At 37.5% G+C, this 16,060-nt stretch overlaps 1 protein-coding gene across 3 annotated transcripts in view; it reads left to right on the top strand.

The window, feature by feature from the left end:
- Dock4 (dedicator of cytokinesis 4) overlaps positions 1 to 16,060 on the top strand; it is a 429,879-nt gene that overhangs the window by 209,788 nt on the left and 204,031 nt on the right. For all 3 annotated transcript variants that reach the window (XM_042684635.1, XM_042684637.1, XM_042684636.1), the window contains exon 8: positions 4,868 to 5,019. In XM_042684635.1, the coding sequence (XP_042540569.1) occupies positions 4,868 to 5,019 (152 nt within the window). The remainder of the gene's footprint in view (positions 1 to 4,867; positions 5,020 to 16,060) is intronic.

Genomic DNA, 16,060 nt, shown 5'->3' with positions numbered 1-16,060 from the left:
ATTGTACCATAATAGTCTGAATAGTCCTGAGAGGAATGCCTAACAAAAAGAGATCTTTTTTTAAAATCTTGCTTCTTTTAGGGTAGCTCTCCAAGCGAATGTACTTTTCTGAGAAATGGGGTACTCTTAACTTGAAGATTATATGTGAAAAATGCAGAAGCCCATTGAGATTGTGCCTGATTTGAACTGTCAGATGCAGTTACTGTCACTTTCTATCTTTTATTTTTCAACCACCTATTCAGATGATCTCTATTCTTTCAGGTAGAATACATTCAGCTTTTGCAGCAGATTCCCTTACTGACCACAGAATTTACTTTTTGATAGCTATTCCTTAATGACACCTGTGCTAATAAGGCAGGGTGTTTGGCTCATCTTAAGGAGACAAAGTTAATTGGAAAGAGATAAGGGTAAAAGGAAGGAACAAGATAAGAATATTGCAAGCTACAGTCATCACTACTCTGAGCATATAAATAAACTTTTTATATGTCATTTGTCAGTCAGATTTACTAGTGTCCTATCTTTGTTCATGTGGTCCATTGTTTTCCTACTTCTAAAAATCTCTTAATTTTCATCTTCTTCAGATCGCACACTGTCATCTCTTCCTTTGCTGTGCTCAGAATAATCTCATCCAGTGCGTTATACTGAATAAACATCTCATTGTTTTCCAGCCATTATGGTAATATGAGTGGGCCGTGGATTGTAGCTACAGAAAACTTGATTTGTGCTCTGTGATCTTGAGTTTATCATTTCTACTCCCTGAGCCTCAGTTTCTTCATTTACTAAATGGAGAAATATTTTTTCATGTTTTATTAAATAAGAATGCATATAGTGCCTTCCCTTGACAGATATTTGCAAAACACTTAAATGTTCAATCCAATTTTCGTTCCTTTCTCATTTTTATTTCATATGCATTAGAGAGGCAACATGTCAAGGATAATTGATATGCTAAATTTTGGTTTAGATTTGGCTGTTCTAAATGAAATGAATAATAGAAGGTGACATGTGACTGAAAGTTAATTTAGGTATAGAAGCAGGAAGTTCTAAGTTGGTTTGTAGCTTGTGAAAAAGGACACAGGCTCTTTACATGTTTCTGTCTTCATATGCATTGTATAACCTCCACCATCAAGTACAATATAGCTGCAAGGGTTGTAGGACAAGGTTTTCTCTCACTGAGTGAGCTTTTATGAGCCTTCCTGAAAATTCTTTGCAGTACTCACATTTACATATCATTGGCAGACTGTAGTCATACCTGAAGATGTCAAATATTTGTTGAAGAACTAAGTGAATCTTACTTTCCCTAGTTCAGTTGTCTGTTTGTGACTTTGTCTATTCTTTTCCTTTATCATGTATTTTTTTATATCTTTAAGTATTCCAATTTCTTGGTGGTGGCTATCTAGAGTAAAGTGATGGTAAGATTTGGGATCTCATGTAAATTGATTAGTCATGTATGCCTCGGTGAGAAGGTCGAATTGTATTTTAGTATTTTTAGCTCTGGATTCTCGGCCAAAGTCTTCATTTTGTAGATGAGAAAAAAAAACACCATGATTTTGCATGGAAATTTATTTTCTCCTCAGTAATAATTGCATTTTGCTGTTTACAAAGCAAAGACAATAGCCTAAGGAACACCCAATGTTTAAAAGGACATGTTCTCTTCTTTGAGACAGCTTCTTTTTGAAGTTCCTGTTTGTTTCCTGGCTAGCAGTCATCAGGCCCTTTGTCTTCCTGGTTTTTCTTTTTCTTGCCATGTGCAAGTGACTGACTGCATTGTTGTTACCAGGAAGAGTTGGGGAAAAAACTACCATCCCTTGTTTGTGTTGTTTGGCCTTTGTTGTTGTTGTATTTTTTGCCACTTTTGGATCAAGGATCAAGGCATGAAGATAAAATGTCCCATAGTTGAGTTCTTTCTTGTCAGTGTCATATTTGAAACATAATTCTTTGCATCTTACTAAATTCACAGTGTATCATTAGAAAAAATGTCTTGCTTTAGGTTTTTGCTAGCCCTGTTAGCAGCTCTTTCTTACTAATTATGTTCATCTGAGCATTAAAAGTGCTAACCCTGGCTCTGTGTCCACTTGGAAAGTTTGGTGTTGTGCCAAAGGCCAATCTCAACCTCTATCAATAAACAGAAGCCAATTAGGTAGATTCCCTCATTATTTGGGCACACAGCATATCTTTTTTGGAATATTTTATGCTTCCTTCCTATCCGTTCTTAATGGGTTAGACTAGTGGAAAGCAGTGATTCTAAGAAGGAGTTTAGTGCCTCACAGAGTACAAAGGATGTCTGAAGATAGTATTTGGTTGTCAGATAGATGAGAGCAGCAAAGGTGGGCGAAAGGCCAGGAATTGTGTTAAACATCCTGCAGAACCAGGGCAATCCTCATAATAAAGATTTAATGCAAATTGTTGACAGGATAAAAGGTTGAGAAACCCTGGTACAGTCAGACAGTTCTTGTAAGAGTTAATGTGTATTGTTTGAGCTTTAGATATTTAAAGTCAATGAAGTCTTTGGGCTGAATCTCTTTCTTTTCCTAATCAACGGTATCATTAAACTGGAAACAGTGTAGAGCCACTAGTAGGTACATTTGTAATCCTAAGTTATTTCAAGGTGAATTTTTGTTTCTGTAATTACCAAATTATTGTTGTTGAAGTGTATACATGCCTTTTTAGTTTTGTTAGTACAGTATTATTTTCACAGATATTTTCACAGCACCCCCAAAGTAGTAAAGGGATAACAGCAAGTAATCATAACTCACTGAAGTCCATATCCATCCCAAACCTAGAAGCATAGTGGATAATAGGAGAGAAAGGGGAGATTTCAATGCTAAACATGCCAAACATAAGGGAGGGTCTATGTCACAGGTAAAAAGGGGGAGACTCTGGCAGACTTATTACTAGAATGCACACAAAGAGCAATAGTTCTCAGTAATTAATTATTCAAAAGATGTGACAATACATTTTTCAGTCTGCTGTGGTTTGTATCTCTCATCATGTGATTATCAATGATTCTCAACCCTCATTGCCCATTAGAGCCACCTGGGGAGCTTTTAAAACCACCACTCTCTGGACCCCCATCCCCTGGAAATTCTAATTTAATTGTTTTGTGATAGGACCTGGGCATAAGTATTTTTTAAAAGCTCTCTTGGTAACTCTAAAGTGCATCCAAGGTTGAGAACCACTGATCTAGATATATTGAATTCTTTGCATGAGTAAGAGGGATACTTTTTTTCTGTCAGTTCTTGGTAATATCATGATTGATGCTGGAATCTTTGCATTCTTTGAAGTCAAGAGCAGACACCCTCTTGAGGTTGGTCCATTTTTTTTCTTAAGACTCTTAAATCTGTTTCTCTAGCTCTGTCTTTTAGCAGTCATTCATTTCTTCAGAGTAGCTTGTGTTATATGACCCTTTTGAATATACATATGTTAAGCTTTATAATATAACTCAGCAAGTAAGTTAGCAGTTCTAGGGGAAAAAAGACTTCCCTCTGTGATAAAAAGATATATTTTTCTGAATATGTGATGCTTTTATTTTAGCGAAAAGAAATTTAGGGGGCTGGAATTTTAAAAGCACAATATAGAGCCACCTTCATAGAAAAACAAGGTGGAACTATGGGTTTCCCCCCCCCCCCTTACAGTTAGAATTTTTTCTCCATGAACTACTTCTAATAACTATGAGTAATTCATTCCACAGTACTGAGATACACATTGAAAAGAATGTATTTACCTTTCACTTTTACAGGGACATGCCAATCTGTTCTTTAGTATAAAGGAACTACTGACGCACATGATGGATTACTGTTTTTTTATCTTTTGCTTCTCAAGTGGACAAATTAAAAAGTTTGAAAAAATGTGATAATATGCTGTGTCATTTACAACTGTACGTTGTAAAGGTAGTCTTTTAGTTTGGAAAATTGGTCAGTCATTCAGTAATAATTTTTCAACCATACTGAGAATCTTTAGATGATAAACATAGAAACGGGGTTATGGGTTATGACCTTCCCCCCCCACCCCAAGGCTGTACTGTGAGGTTAAAATCTCCCTGTTTTAAAATTATTTCATTGGCAGGTGATTAAAAGTGATTACTCAGTGATATGAAAGTGATGAGTCTTCCCTTCCTTCACACCTGTTCTGTTAATACACAAGCCTTCCTAGGTGCTTTTCCTGTCTTCTTATCCTCTATCATTGCTGCTCAAAGCATTGTCCAACACCTGGCTAAATTGTGACCTTTTGGAAGCTCGGCGAAGTATATAATTGATGAGCAAATAATTAGAAACCTTTAGGACATTTTGACATTGCCATGATATTTTTAATGTATTTTATGAAAGTACCTAAATATTAGGAGGAAATGCAACCTTGGCCCTACTTTAAGCAGTCTGGGGAGTCCTGTCTTAGAGGAGGTATAATTTCTGCTCCTTTACCTTTCAGCTACTCTGTCTTTTTTCTGGGAAAAGTTTGACCCAGACTACAAACTCCAGTTTTAGACTTTCATGATATTGCACTTCTTCTCCTGCATTCATCATAATTGCAGTTTGTGTGTATGTGTGTATGTGTGTGAGAGAGAGAGAGACAGAGAGACAGAGACAGAGAGAGAGAGAGAAAAACATTTTTACTGTTTGTTCCTCCTTGGGAGTGTCATCTCCCTGACAGCATGGACGATTTATGCATTCACTTACTATTATATCCCCAATGCTTGTCATGAGGTAGATACTTAACAAATATATGTTGGCTGATTGACCTTCCCCATATTCCCCTCACCCTTAGATCCAAGATGTCACCACCAAATCACTCACTAATTTCTTGTTTTAGGTGCTATTGGTTGCTTCCGACCTTGCTAATTGTGTTTTTATTGGGATGGGGGTTTTTCATTCAGATGGAATATCGGCATAGGAAGAAAGATACCCCAGTGCAGGCTAGCAGCCACCACCTCTTTGTCCAAATGAAGAGCCTCATGTGTTCCAACCTGGGAGAGGAGCTGGAAGTCATCTTTTCACTCTATGACAGTAAAGAGAACCGGCCAATCAGGTAACCAAGTACTTATGGAGATAGAACATGTATTTCTTAAATGTTACAATGGTGAATGTATGTGCTTAGCAATTTAAGCTACATCATCACAGAAACTTTGACTCTATCAGCCTCAATTTTCTCATCTCTGAATCTCTGAGTTTTGAACTTGCCAACTTCTGCGTGTTTGCAAAAATGTTAGATGGATGGTACCTGCAAATGTCTTTGAAAACCTTACAAGGGGCATAAAACTATGGTGAAGAACTAGAAGTATGGCCTTGCCATGAGGTCGGTTATTGTTTTAGTAATTTAATATTAATAAAGAAAAGATCATTTCTATATAGTCTGAAGTTTGTTTCCTTGTCAAAGTCAGTATGTCTTTCGTTTTTTTCAGTGCACAGTTTTATTGTTATTTTTCTTTTTGATCAGATTATATCAAGAGACACTAAATACAAATGTTCTGATAAAATTTTAGAGTTGAAAAATGATTTTTTTAAGTTTTCAATTTCTTTTTCTTCTCCCTCTCCCTCCTCCTCCTAACTTTCCAGTACTGAGATTTGAACTCAAAAGTTTTGCAAGCACCCTACCACTTGAGCCATACTGGCAGGCTGCTTGGTTTTAATATCTTTTTCAGATAGTCTCACTTATGCCTGGGGCTAGCTTGAATCTTCTATCTGCTGCTTTCTCCTCCTGTGTAGCTATGATTACGGATGTGCAACCACATGCCTGATACCTGCCTTGTTTTTTGAGATAAGGCTTTACTACCATTTTTTCCTCCCCAGGCTAGTATGGAACCACAGGGCTCCCATTTTCAAGGCACTACAGCCAAAGACTGCTATACCTGGCATTTTCTTTCACAAGCTTACCTGTTGTTATTCTTTTATTATTAGCTCTTATTTTTATTATTAGGTGTGTGTGTGTGTGTGTGTGTGTGTGTGTGTGTGTGTGTGTGTGTGTGTGTGTAGTGGTGCTGGGGATCAAACTCAGGCCTTACGTGTACTGAACAACTCTCTTCTGCTGAACTATGTCCCTCTCAATCTTTTCAGATGCCTTTGGTTCTTATTTCCGAATCTCAAATATCATTGAGATTTTTAATTTCTTTAGTTTTATATTCATCAAAGTTTATTTCCAACATAGTGCAAACAAGGCCATACTAAAGCTAGCAACACAACTATGTTTATCGCAGCATTATTCACCATAGCTAAGATATGAAACCAACCCAGATGCCCCTCAGTAGATGAATGGATCAAGAAAATGTGATACACACACACAGACACACACACACACAGACACACTCTCTCACACACACACACACACAATGGAATTCTATGCTTCCATCAGAAAGAATGACACTGCCTCATCTGTTAGGAAGTGAGCAGACTTGGAAAAAAATCATAGTAAGTGAAGTCAGCCAGACCCAAAGAAATACAGGTCCCATGGTTTCCCTTATAATGCAATAATTAGTATACACCTAGGATAATCTTATCAGATGAGCAGAAAAGCTCAACAGCTATGTACATATAACCATATAAGACAATGCTAAGTGGAATGAACCCCACAATATGGACACAAGAGGTTTTTTCTTTATTGTTGTTGTTTTTAATGTATTATGTGATTTTTTTGTTTCCTTTGTATGCTCTTCCCCTTATGGTATATCCCTTGTTGTCACTGTATGTGATTTTGGTCCCCTGCATCTTGTATGTACATTTATCTAATTTGGGGAAGGAAAGGAGAGAAACAAATTGCTGGAACAAGGACACAGGATGACCCGTTGCAACAATGAGACTCATAAATACCAAATTTTTAAGGAATTCCGATGCAGATATATTGTTTCATGAATGTAAAATAATCTGGGACTTCTTTCTGATAGAATGAATTTCTTTTTCTAGGAAATATGTATGGAATTTATTTTAAATTCAGGTACAGCCATATAATCTTTGATAAATTACTTGATGTGTTTATTATTATCTACTGGTACATGTACTTTTTCTTTCCTGATGGGGAATTGTGTCACAGAATTTAGAAGATCGTATTTTTATGAAATAAGAACAGAATTTATGATGTGTTTCTGTATAATGGTAATATTTCAAAATCCCCTTCCATACTGTTGGTGGAAATGTGTGTGAGAAAAATTGCTCCCCACCCATGAACACTGTTAAGGGAAAGGGAAGTCTTGAAATGCTGATCTAGCTTACAGCCCAGCCCTTGACTTAATGTGAAAGATTGTTTAGAGGTAACATTTGCTTACCTGTTGAAGTGAATCTAGTTTATAGACTCTTGCCAATATTGCTTTATAGTCACTTTAATAGGCTTGTATTTGTATATATATGTTTCATATGTTTATATATGTCTCATATGTTTATATATAGTCTCTTTAATATGTTTGTCAAGCTATATGGAGTGTAAGAGGGGGAAATGATATGATTTTGTCCACTTTTTGAGAAACAGGTTCCCCTTTTCACTAATGTTGAAATTGTACTATCATAAGACTGTATCAATTAAGACTTATATCAGCTTCTTTCTGTATTTTGTCTTATAAGGAATATTTTCAGATTTTCTAAGATATTCTAAGTATTGCCCTCAGAGTTCCCTTGTTTTATTCTGATTTATTTGATGAAAATAAGAAAATATCTAGATATAGAATCCTCAAAATACTGTCTTTGTGTTCCCAAGTTCATCTAGAAGATGAGCCATTTTTCTTTTTTCTTTCTTTTGGGTCGTTGAGCTTGAACTCTGGGCCTGGGTGCTGTCCCTCAGCTCTTCAGCTCAAGGCTAGTGCTCTACCACCTGAGCCACAGCACCACTTCCGGTTTTCTGGTGGTTTATTGGAGATAAGAGTTTCACAGACTTTCCTGCCCGGGCTGGCTTTGAACCGAGATCCTAAGATCTCAGCCTCCTGAGTAGCTAGAATTACAGGTGTGAGCCACTGGCACCCGGCTGAGCCCTTTTTCTGGAACATGGTTGAGCTATGATGCTTGCCGGACTCCGTCATTCCACCATTCCCTTGCCTCTAACATCCCAGTTGGTTTGTACTGAATACTTCTCTGCTAGCGCTCACTGAGTGGGTTCATCTATGTTGCTCACCTCTCAGAAGCTCTATGAGGTTATTTGACAAATGAATCAATAAAAATCACAATATATGCTTCTGGGGTATTTGGCATAATCTTGGATTTATTCGGTGACATTTCTGATGCTTATAGCAGCACAGTGATTGTTTTCTGTTAGGCAGTGTTCAAAACCTTGTTAAGAGTAAGCCTTGAGCTGAAGAGCTGAAGGACAGCGCCCAAGCCCAGAGTTCAAGCCCTACCACTGACAAAAAAAAAAAAAAAAAAAGAGTATGTTAAGTTCAAACTACCATTAACATGGGCCATATCCCCTTGTGAAGAGGCCAGAGGTTATTGTCTTAAGACTAAGTGAGATTCTTGCCTCTAGAGTATGTGGTGGTTTATTCACCCACATCTTATCACCCACCTTCATCTGGGAAGTAGCCATACTCCTTATTTCCTTTATTCTAACTAGCAGAGCTAATGAATATAAAGCATTATTAGTATGAGATAAGGTTTTAGGAATTTTGTGACACTTTAAATCATTATCTTTTTTGACTTATTTAATTTTGGATATCATACAAGTACAACAGAGGGCTGAGGATATAAGTCAGTGAAAGAGTGTTTGCATTTGCTGAGCTTGTATAAAACCTGGCTTTCATTGCCATTAACACACACACACACACACACAAACACACACACACACACACACACACACACACACACACACACACACACAGAGCCTAGTTTTAAGAAGTGCTCATGTACTGATTACCAGCTTCAACAATTACCATCTTGGAGTCTTTTCTTAATCATACATTTCCAACATGCCTTTCTGTGCCCAGAATATTTTGAACAAATCCCTGACCTCATGTCCTTTAAAAAGTATCTCAGGTTGTATATCTAAGAAAGGGAATTCTGAAAGAACTTACCTGAGAAATTAATATTCTTTTGACATTATCAAATATCCTCTTCCTGTCAGCATTCAGATTTCCACTGTTGACTCATAAATGTTGCTTTACAAATTGTTCAGATCTTGTATAGTCATATTTCCCCTGGAGTTTCCTTTTTCCTCTCTGTCTTAAATTCCTCGCATTTTATTTGTACAAAAATGGAGGGTAGTCATTTTGTTTATTTCATTTTTGAACATTCAAAGTCTAATTCCAAACAATGAAAGTCAGTGGATAAAAGATGACATAGTTAAATATATGCTTGCATTCATTTTTTCTTCTTTTTTCTTTTGTCATTTATGAGGCTTGTACTTGGGCTCTATCTAGGTGCTGTCTCTGAGCTTCTTTTGTTCAAGGCTTGCACTCTACCACTTGAACTATAGCTCCACTCCTGGTTTTCAGGTGGTTAATTAGAGATGAGTCTCAGGGATTTTCCTTCCTTGGGCTTTGAACTGCAATCATCAGATCTCAGCCTCCTGAATACCTAGGATTACAGGCATGAGCCACCAGCACCCGGAGTTTGCATTCTTAAATAGAATGATGGGTACTATAACTTGCAAAAATCAAATCAAATCTAAGTATAACTTTAATGGCATTGTTTTGACCATTAATCACTATAAGTTACCTTGTCCAAGTACATGTGCAGGGACCAAAATATTTAAACACAGTGGACAAGCCAACCACCAGTGGCTCACACCTGTAATTCTAAATACTCCAGAAGTTGCGAAATCAGAGGATCATAGTTCAAAAACAAGCTAGGTAGACAATTCCAGGAGATTCTCTCTTCAAATAACCAGCAAAAGTGCTGAATTGGCATGGTATTCAACATAGACTATGTGGAAAATGAACTGTGCAATTTGTGGGCAGGGATGGAAAGGTGAAAGAAAAGCAAAGTGAAGGAAGGGGTGACATTGTCCAAAAGAGATATGTACACATTACCTGAATTAAGAAGTGGTAACCCTTGTGTACAGCACCTTAATAGTAACAGTAAAATTGTATTTTTAAAACAAACAAACAATGCCATATTGGAAGTATGACTTAAGTGATAGAGCCAGCCTTAAGTGAAAAAGCTGAATGAGAGTGGGCCCTGTGTTCAAGTTCCTGTGTTAGAGCCCCAGTATGAGCACAAAACAAAACAATCAAACACAAAAGCAAAAACATGTCTGTAGACAAGTAGAGGAGTAGGAAAAGATGTTGTTTATTGTTACAACATTTCCCAGAAAAGTAGTTAGGATTCTTTTTTTAACTTCCTTCCTTTAATAAGCAAACAATGAGTGTTTATGAAGCACTAGACACCTGTCCAACTTTATCCCAAGCTACTGCCAATAGTTAAGCATATCATTATTAGCACTAGTTTTTGTTTTGTTTTCATTTTTTTTGTGGCAGTCCTGGGGCTTAAACTCAGGGCCTAGGCATGGCCTCTGAACTGTTGAGCTCAAGGCTAGTGCTCTATCACTTTGAGCTCCACTTTTGGCTTTTTGGTAGTTATTTGTAGATAGGAATCTTAAAGGCTTTGCTCCTGGCATGAACTCCACTTCTTTGCATCAGTTTTATAGATGAGGAAGCCAAGGCACATAGATGTTAAAGTACTTGATCTTATATAAATGGCAAAACAACCCTTCCTCCTCCCTTACCACCCTCTAACTCTCAATCAGAATTACTCCTGAGAGGCTTTACTACTTGTCTTATTTGGACAGAATTAGAATTTTAAAAACTTGTAGTCTTAGTAAGAAATTATCATAAATGAGTATAATGGTAATAATGAAACTATATAAGACCTTAGAAATAGTCTATGCTATAGAAACTGGTTTTTGCAATTGAGTTGTTCTTGAAATACTTTAAGGAAACCAAGTCACATCAGCTCTTACTATATGCCAGGGATCAAAATCTCAGATTCAGTATTTGCAGGTATTCAAGTCGCTCAGTAAAATTGTGAAGCGCATTGTATCTTCTCCAGGTAGGACCGCAAAGGACATGTGTCCTTGAAGGTGATACAAAGCAAAACCCTTAAATCATCCTTCAAGCTTGGACATTCAAGCTAGATCATTAATTTTATCTCAGAAGTGACCGAATCTGCCTGAAAGTGGCAGAAGTGTTAGGCCTCTGATGCATGTGCTGGGCACCTCTTGCAGTAGTGACAGTGTGGAACAGGGAGTATTCTGACACCGTCCTGCTGACATGTCCCACCCCACTCCTAAATTTCCACTTTACTTGTACCAGAGGGTCCCAGAGGTACAGTTTACTGGACACAGAATCATCATTTGTCACTTGTAATATCTTGACTCAGTTCATTTTTATAAAAGATGAATATTTATTAAAAGGTGTTTATCGTGTTCAATTTCACATGACTAAAGTGTTTTCCAAGATATTTACCTTCCAAAATAGTTAGCTATTGAAAATTTTGTGTCACCAGTCTACAAGGATAGATTATAGCTTGGAAAGGTGGGAAATCAATTCTTCGTGTCATCTCTAATTTTCTTTTGTTGGATTCACTTAGCAAACACTTAACCAGGTGTGGGATACACTGCCCTCATTCAGGAGTCTGAGCCCAGAGGATCATGAGTTCAAACTGGTCTAGGATATATAGCAAGATTCTATTACAGAGAAACAACACACAAAAAGAGCACTTACAGAATGCTTCTCTTGTACCAGACATTGTTCTAAGGTCTTTGAACAATATTAAGTTATTTGGCTCTTGTAACTACTTATGGGAATATTCCCATTTTTATGTGAGCAAACTGAGGCACAGGGATTAATAACCTATCTGCTATATTGGTAGGGCTGGGTTTGGGGGGTTTGTTGTTGTTTGGATTTGTTGTTGAAGTACTGGAGATCTTTGAACTCAGCGCTAATTGGTAGGCTATCCCTCTACCATTTGAGATAATGTCCCCAAGCCTGCTGCTTTAGTCATTTCTAGACAGGGTTTCATGTTTTTGCCCAGGGAAGGGCTTTGTTTATGACACACTTACTTAATGTCTGTAATGGGCATGCCATCATGTACGTCTTGTTGGTTGAAATGGAATCTCATTAACTTTGGCTTTGTCTGGCCTTGAACTTCAATCCCCCCAAACTCTACCTCCCAGGTAGATAGAATTATAGGCCTGAACTGCTATACCCAGTCTGGAGTTGCTATTTTAACAGGACAGTCCATGCAGAAATCAGTATTCTTAATCATTATGTTCCATTCACTCACTCATTATTTATAATGTTTATAAATGTGCTGTGTTTTTGACTAATCAATTTTTATTCACCAGGGGGCTATAGATGGAGGAGGATTGTTCTTTTTGGAAACTATAGTAGGAGAGACTCGAGTTCTTTAACAGTTGACAGGGAAAAAATCCAGTCATGAGAAAGAGCCCACACTCAAGGAGAGAGGGAATCATCCATGAATGAAGGTCCCCTAGAAGAGGAACATCAAGAAACTGGCTGAGTTTACAGATAGTCCATTAGCCATGGACCAGAAAAAGGAAGAGAGCAAAGGGTATGAATGTGTACTGTCTGAGCTCTAATATTGGAAACAAAGTTTTTGTTACATTGAGGGAAAACAAAACAAAACAATTACCATTGCTTTCCATAGCCTCTCCTTCAACATGCATTTAGAATGGAACTATACTACATAGAATGGAAATAGTCATACTTTGTATTTTTTATAGGCTCAGAAGCTGTGCCTATGAGTTAATGTTTATCCTTCCTTGTCACTTAATCTTCAACAAGACTGTAAATTATATGGACCAGTGAAAATGACATAGCTCAGTGGTTGACTACCTCCCTTACAACTTTCATCACATTGCTTATTGATATATTCTAAAGCTTCATTAATTAAAGCTGTAAATTTGTCCTGGGACTAATTCATTAGTTGATTTCATTCTCATTGAACATTTTATTTAACTAGACCTGTGTGCCGCAGCCAGTACTCAGTTTACCACAGGGCTGCTCTTGCGTGCAAGCTGTTGGCCTGAGCTTCTTCCTGGGAAATGAGCTTCTGGAAAAAGTCTCATTGTAGCTGTTAAGTGCAGGCCAAGTTTACTTTGCTGCTGCCATCTTATTCACACAATTTTCAGTACTTAGATATTTTTATGCAGTTAAACTCATTTTCCTAAAAATGCTTCATTTCCTTGTAAGCCTTATATTGGCTACAATTAACTTTTATTTAGTACCCTCTTCCAATTCTGTCATTTAAGGCAATGGTAAATGGTGACTGTAGTTAGCAAGGCACAGATTTCCATATATTCATCTATACATTCATCTATACTAAGATACTAAGTATATATGAATTTCTCTTTATCTGAAACAGACATATCTTCCTGTGTCTTGCATACCACTTTATAGCATCTAGTGGTCAGACTGTGAAGTTAGGTAGCCTGGGTTAAAATTCTGGCTGTGCCATTTAGTAGCCGTATCAACTTGGGCAAGTGAATTCACTTCTCTGATGACTGCTAACTTGCTGCTAAGTGAGGGTAATAATAGTGCTTTCCCATAGGATTAGTGTGGTGCCAAGTTCTTAGTAGGAGGCTTAGCACCTGGTAATTGGCTAGTGAATCTTAGCTGTAATGATGGGGATCATTTAAAAACCAAAATAAGGGGTCTACTTATAGAACTAGAAATATGTGGTGTCTGCTCTCAACTTCTTAATGAAATCGTATATTCAAATGGATCATTAATTTTTTTGATGTATGTTGTTATAGTCAGGGAAAATCTAGACTCATTAGTAAACAGATCAAATGGAATCAGAGATTTGACTTGCTTTATATTACTTGAGTAGCAGAAAAAAAGAATATGATAGGTGGTAAAAATTATAATAAAACTTAATTATTGAAGGTCCCTTGAAATTGGTATATTGGTTCTTGATTATAGGATATAGTGTGTTGAAATTAGTGCCTTTACTGTTTCATGTTTTCTACATGCCAACAGTAAAACAATGAGGGAGGCTGAGCACACTGGCTCATACTTGTAATCATAGCTACTCAGGAGTCTGAGATCAAGAGAATTGAATTTGAGGTCAATCCAGGCAAAATAGTCACAGGACTCATTCTCAACCAGTAAAAACCAGGGTACATTGGTTCATGTGTGCCATCCCAACTACATAGGAAGCATAAATAAGCGGATACAAAAATAGGAGAATCATGGTCTAAGCTCACCCAGGGTAAAAATGACACCCTATTTGAAAAATTAAAAAAGCCAAAAGGACTGGAGTTATGTCTCAAATAGTAGCTTACTTGTCCAGCAAGCACAGTTCCTGAGTTTAAACCCCAGGAACCTCCCCAGAAATATATATAATAGAGAACAGGCCTTTTTTTTTTTTTTCCCAGTATCCTTAAAAAGACAAGTTTAAGTTGTGTGCTGCTGGCTCAAGTCTGTAATCTGAGTTATTCAGGAGGCTGAGATTTCAGGATTGTGGTTCGAAGCCAACCTAGGCAGGAAAGCCTGTATATCCAACTGACTACTCAGAAAAAGCTGGAAGTGACACTGTAGCTCAAGTGGTAGAGCCCTAGCTTTGAGCAAAAGAAGCTCTGAAGGTGTAGGCCCTGAGTTCAAACCCCAGAACCAGCAAAAAAAACAAAAACAAAGACAAAAAAAGTTTATTGGTCTTGTTGAGTCACTGCTCTCATTGATCATCCCAAATCTATCAGCTAAAGCAACGATTTGCCTGTGTTATTGTGCTCTGATAATATCTTTGGTAGTATATTTGACAATGTTTAAAATAGTAGAAGACATTTGGTATTACATAGTAAATCACATATATTATAGTGACAGTGTCTTTAAAGTATAACCTTTTACTTCATATGTAAAACAAGATAAGTAGGTGTTAGCAGATTAATGAATACTCCATTAGAGAAAGTACATTATGTTATTAAGCAAAACCCTATGATTATGCAATTCACAGAACCCTGTTAGAAGCTCTTAAAGTGTAGGCTCATCTTCCCAAAGGTGAGGAAACTCCTCTTATAGGTATTACTGGAGCGGGGCACAGTGGTCCCAGGTACTTGAGAGGTATTAGAAGTGGATCAAGTTTCAAGGCTACTCCAAAGTTCTCCAAGAATCTTTGAGAGGTACTAGAAGGATCAAGGTTCAAGGCTACCCAAGACAAATTTACTACAACATTCTATTTGAAAAACAAACTAAAACCAGGAGTAGAGTACCTTCTCAGCAAGCAGGAGGCTCTGAGTTCCAATCTTAATGCAGTATTATCTCTAACCACCCTTACTCTACACAATGGAAAGAAATGAGTGGCATATATAACATCAGGCTCTTAGGGAGTAAATGGCAGAAGAACCCAGGACCCAAGTGAAGAAATCTACTTCGAAAGAGAAGGAAGACTTGTCTTTTATTAATGTGGGAGGTGGGAGCATTGAAAGGGGTATAAAACACTGAAATGGAATAGAGTCACTTTGGATTTGTGGCTTTGCTCTTTATTAAGAAAAATGAGAAACAAGACCAGCTGCCTTTTGCAAGACCAGATCCTTTTCCTGCTAAGAAGGTTTGACTGGGTATGGTAGTGTAATTCCTCAAGTCTTGGGCTACATGGAATGTGCAAGACAAGGGGTCATGTTTCAAGGCCAGGCAGAAGTTCTAGATCCTGTCTGAAACTAACAAATAAAGTTGCAGAAGCATTACTCAAGTGGCAAAGCGCTTTCCAAACAAGTGGGAAGCAGGACATAGGGCTGGAGCCTGACACTCCAAGGTGCAAAAAGATGACAGGATTGGGAACCCTGCAGCATGATGTGAGGAAAATCTAAGAAGTCATAGATGCAGTGGTTCTTTTCAGAGGCTGACATGATCTAAGAGCCTTTCATCTTTTAAAGAAAATGGAAGAATTTATGCTTTGTTTGAAAAGACTCAGTTACCGGGTAAAATTTTTCAAGAGTTTTTGAAAAAGACCTGTCAGGGAGAATATTTCAACCAAACTAGGGGAAAAAAAATGCTAACAATTTTGTGACTGTATGTGCTAATAAGACAGCAGATGAATGCCGGATCCTGGTGGCTCATGCCTGTAATCCTAGCTACTCAGGAGGCTGAGATCTGAGGATTGCGGTTCAAAGCCAGCCTGGGCAAGAAAGTCCGTGAGAC

This window comes from Dipodomys spectabilis, unplaced genomic scaffold (genome assembly GCF_019054845.1).
Source record: "Dipodomys spectabilis isolate Male_0828 unplaced genomic scaffold, ASM1905484v1 ptg000089l, whole genome shotgun sequence".
NCBI lineage: Eukaryota > Metazoa > Chordata > Mammalia > Rodentia > Heteromyidae > Dipodomys > Dipodomys spectabilis.
This window is presented reverse-complemented; position numbering and strand designations above follow the sequence as displayed.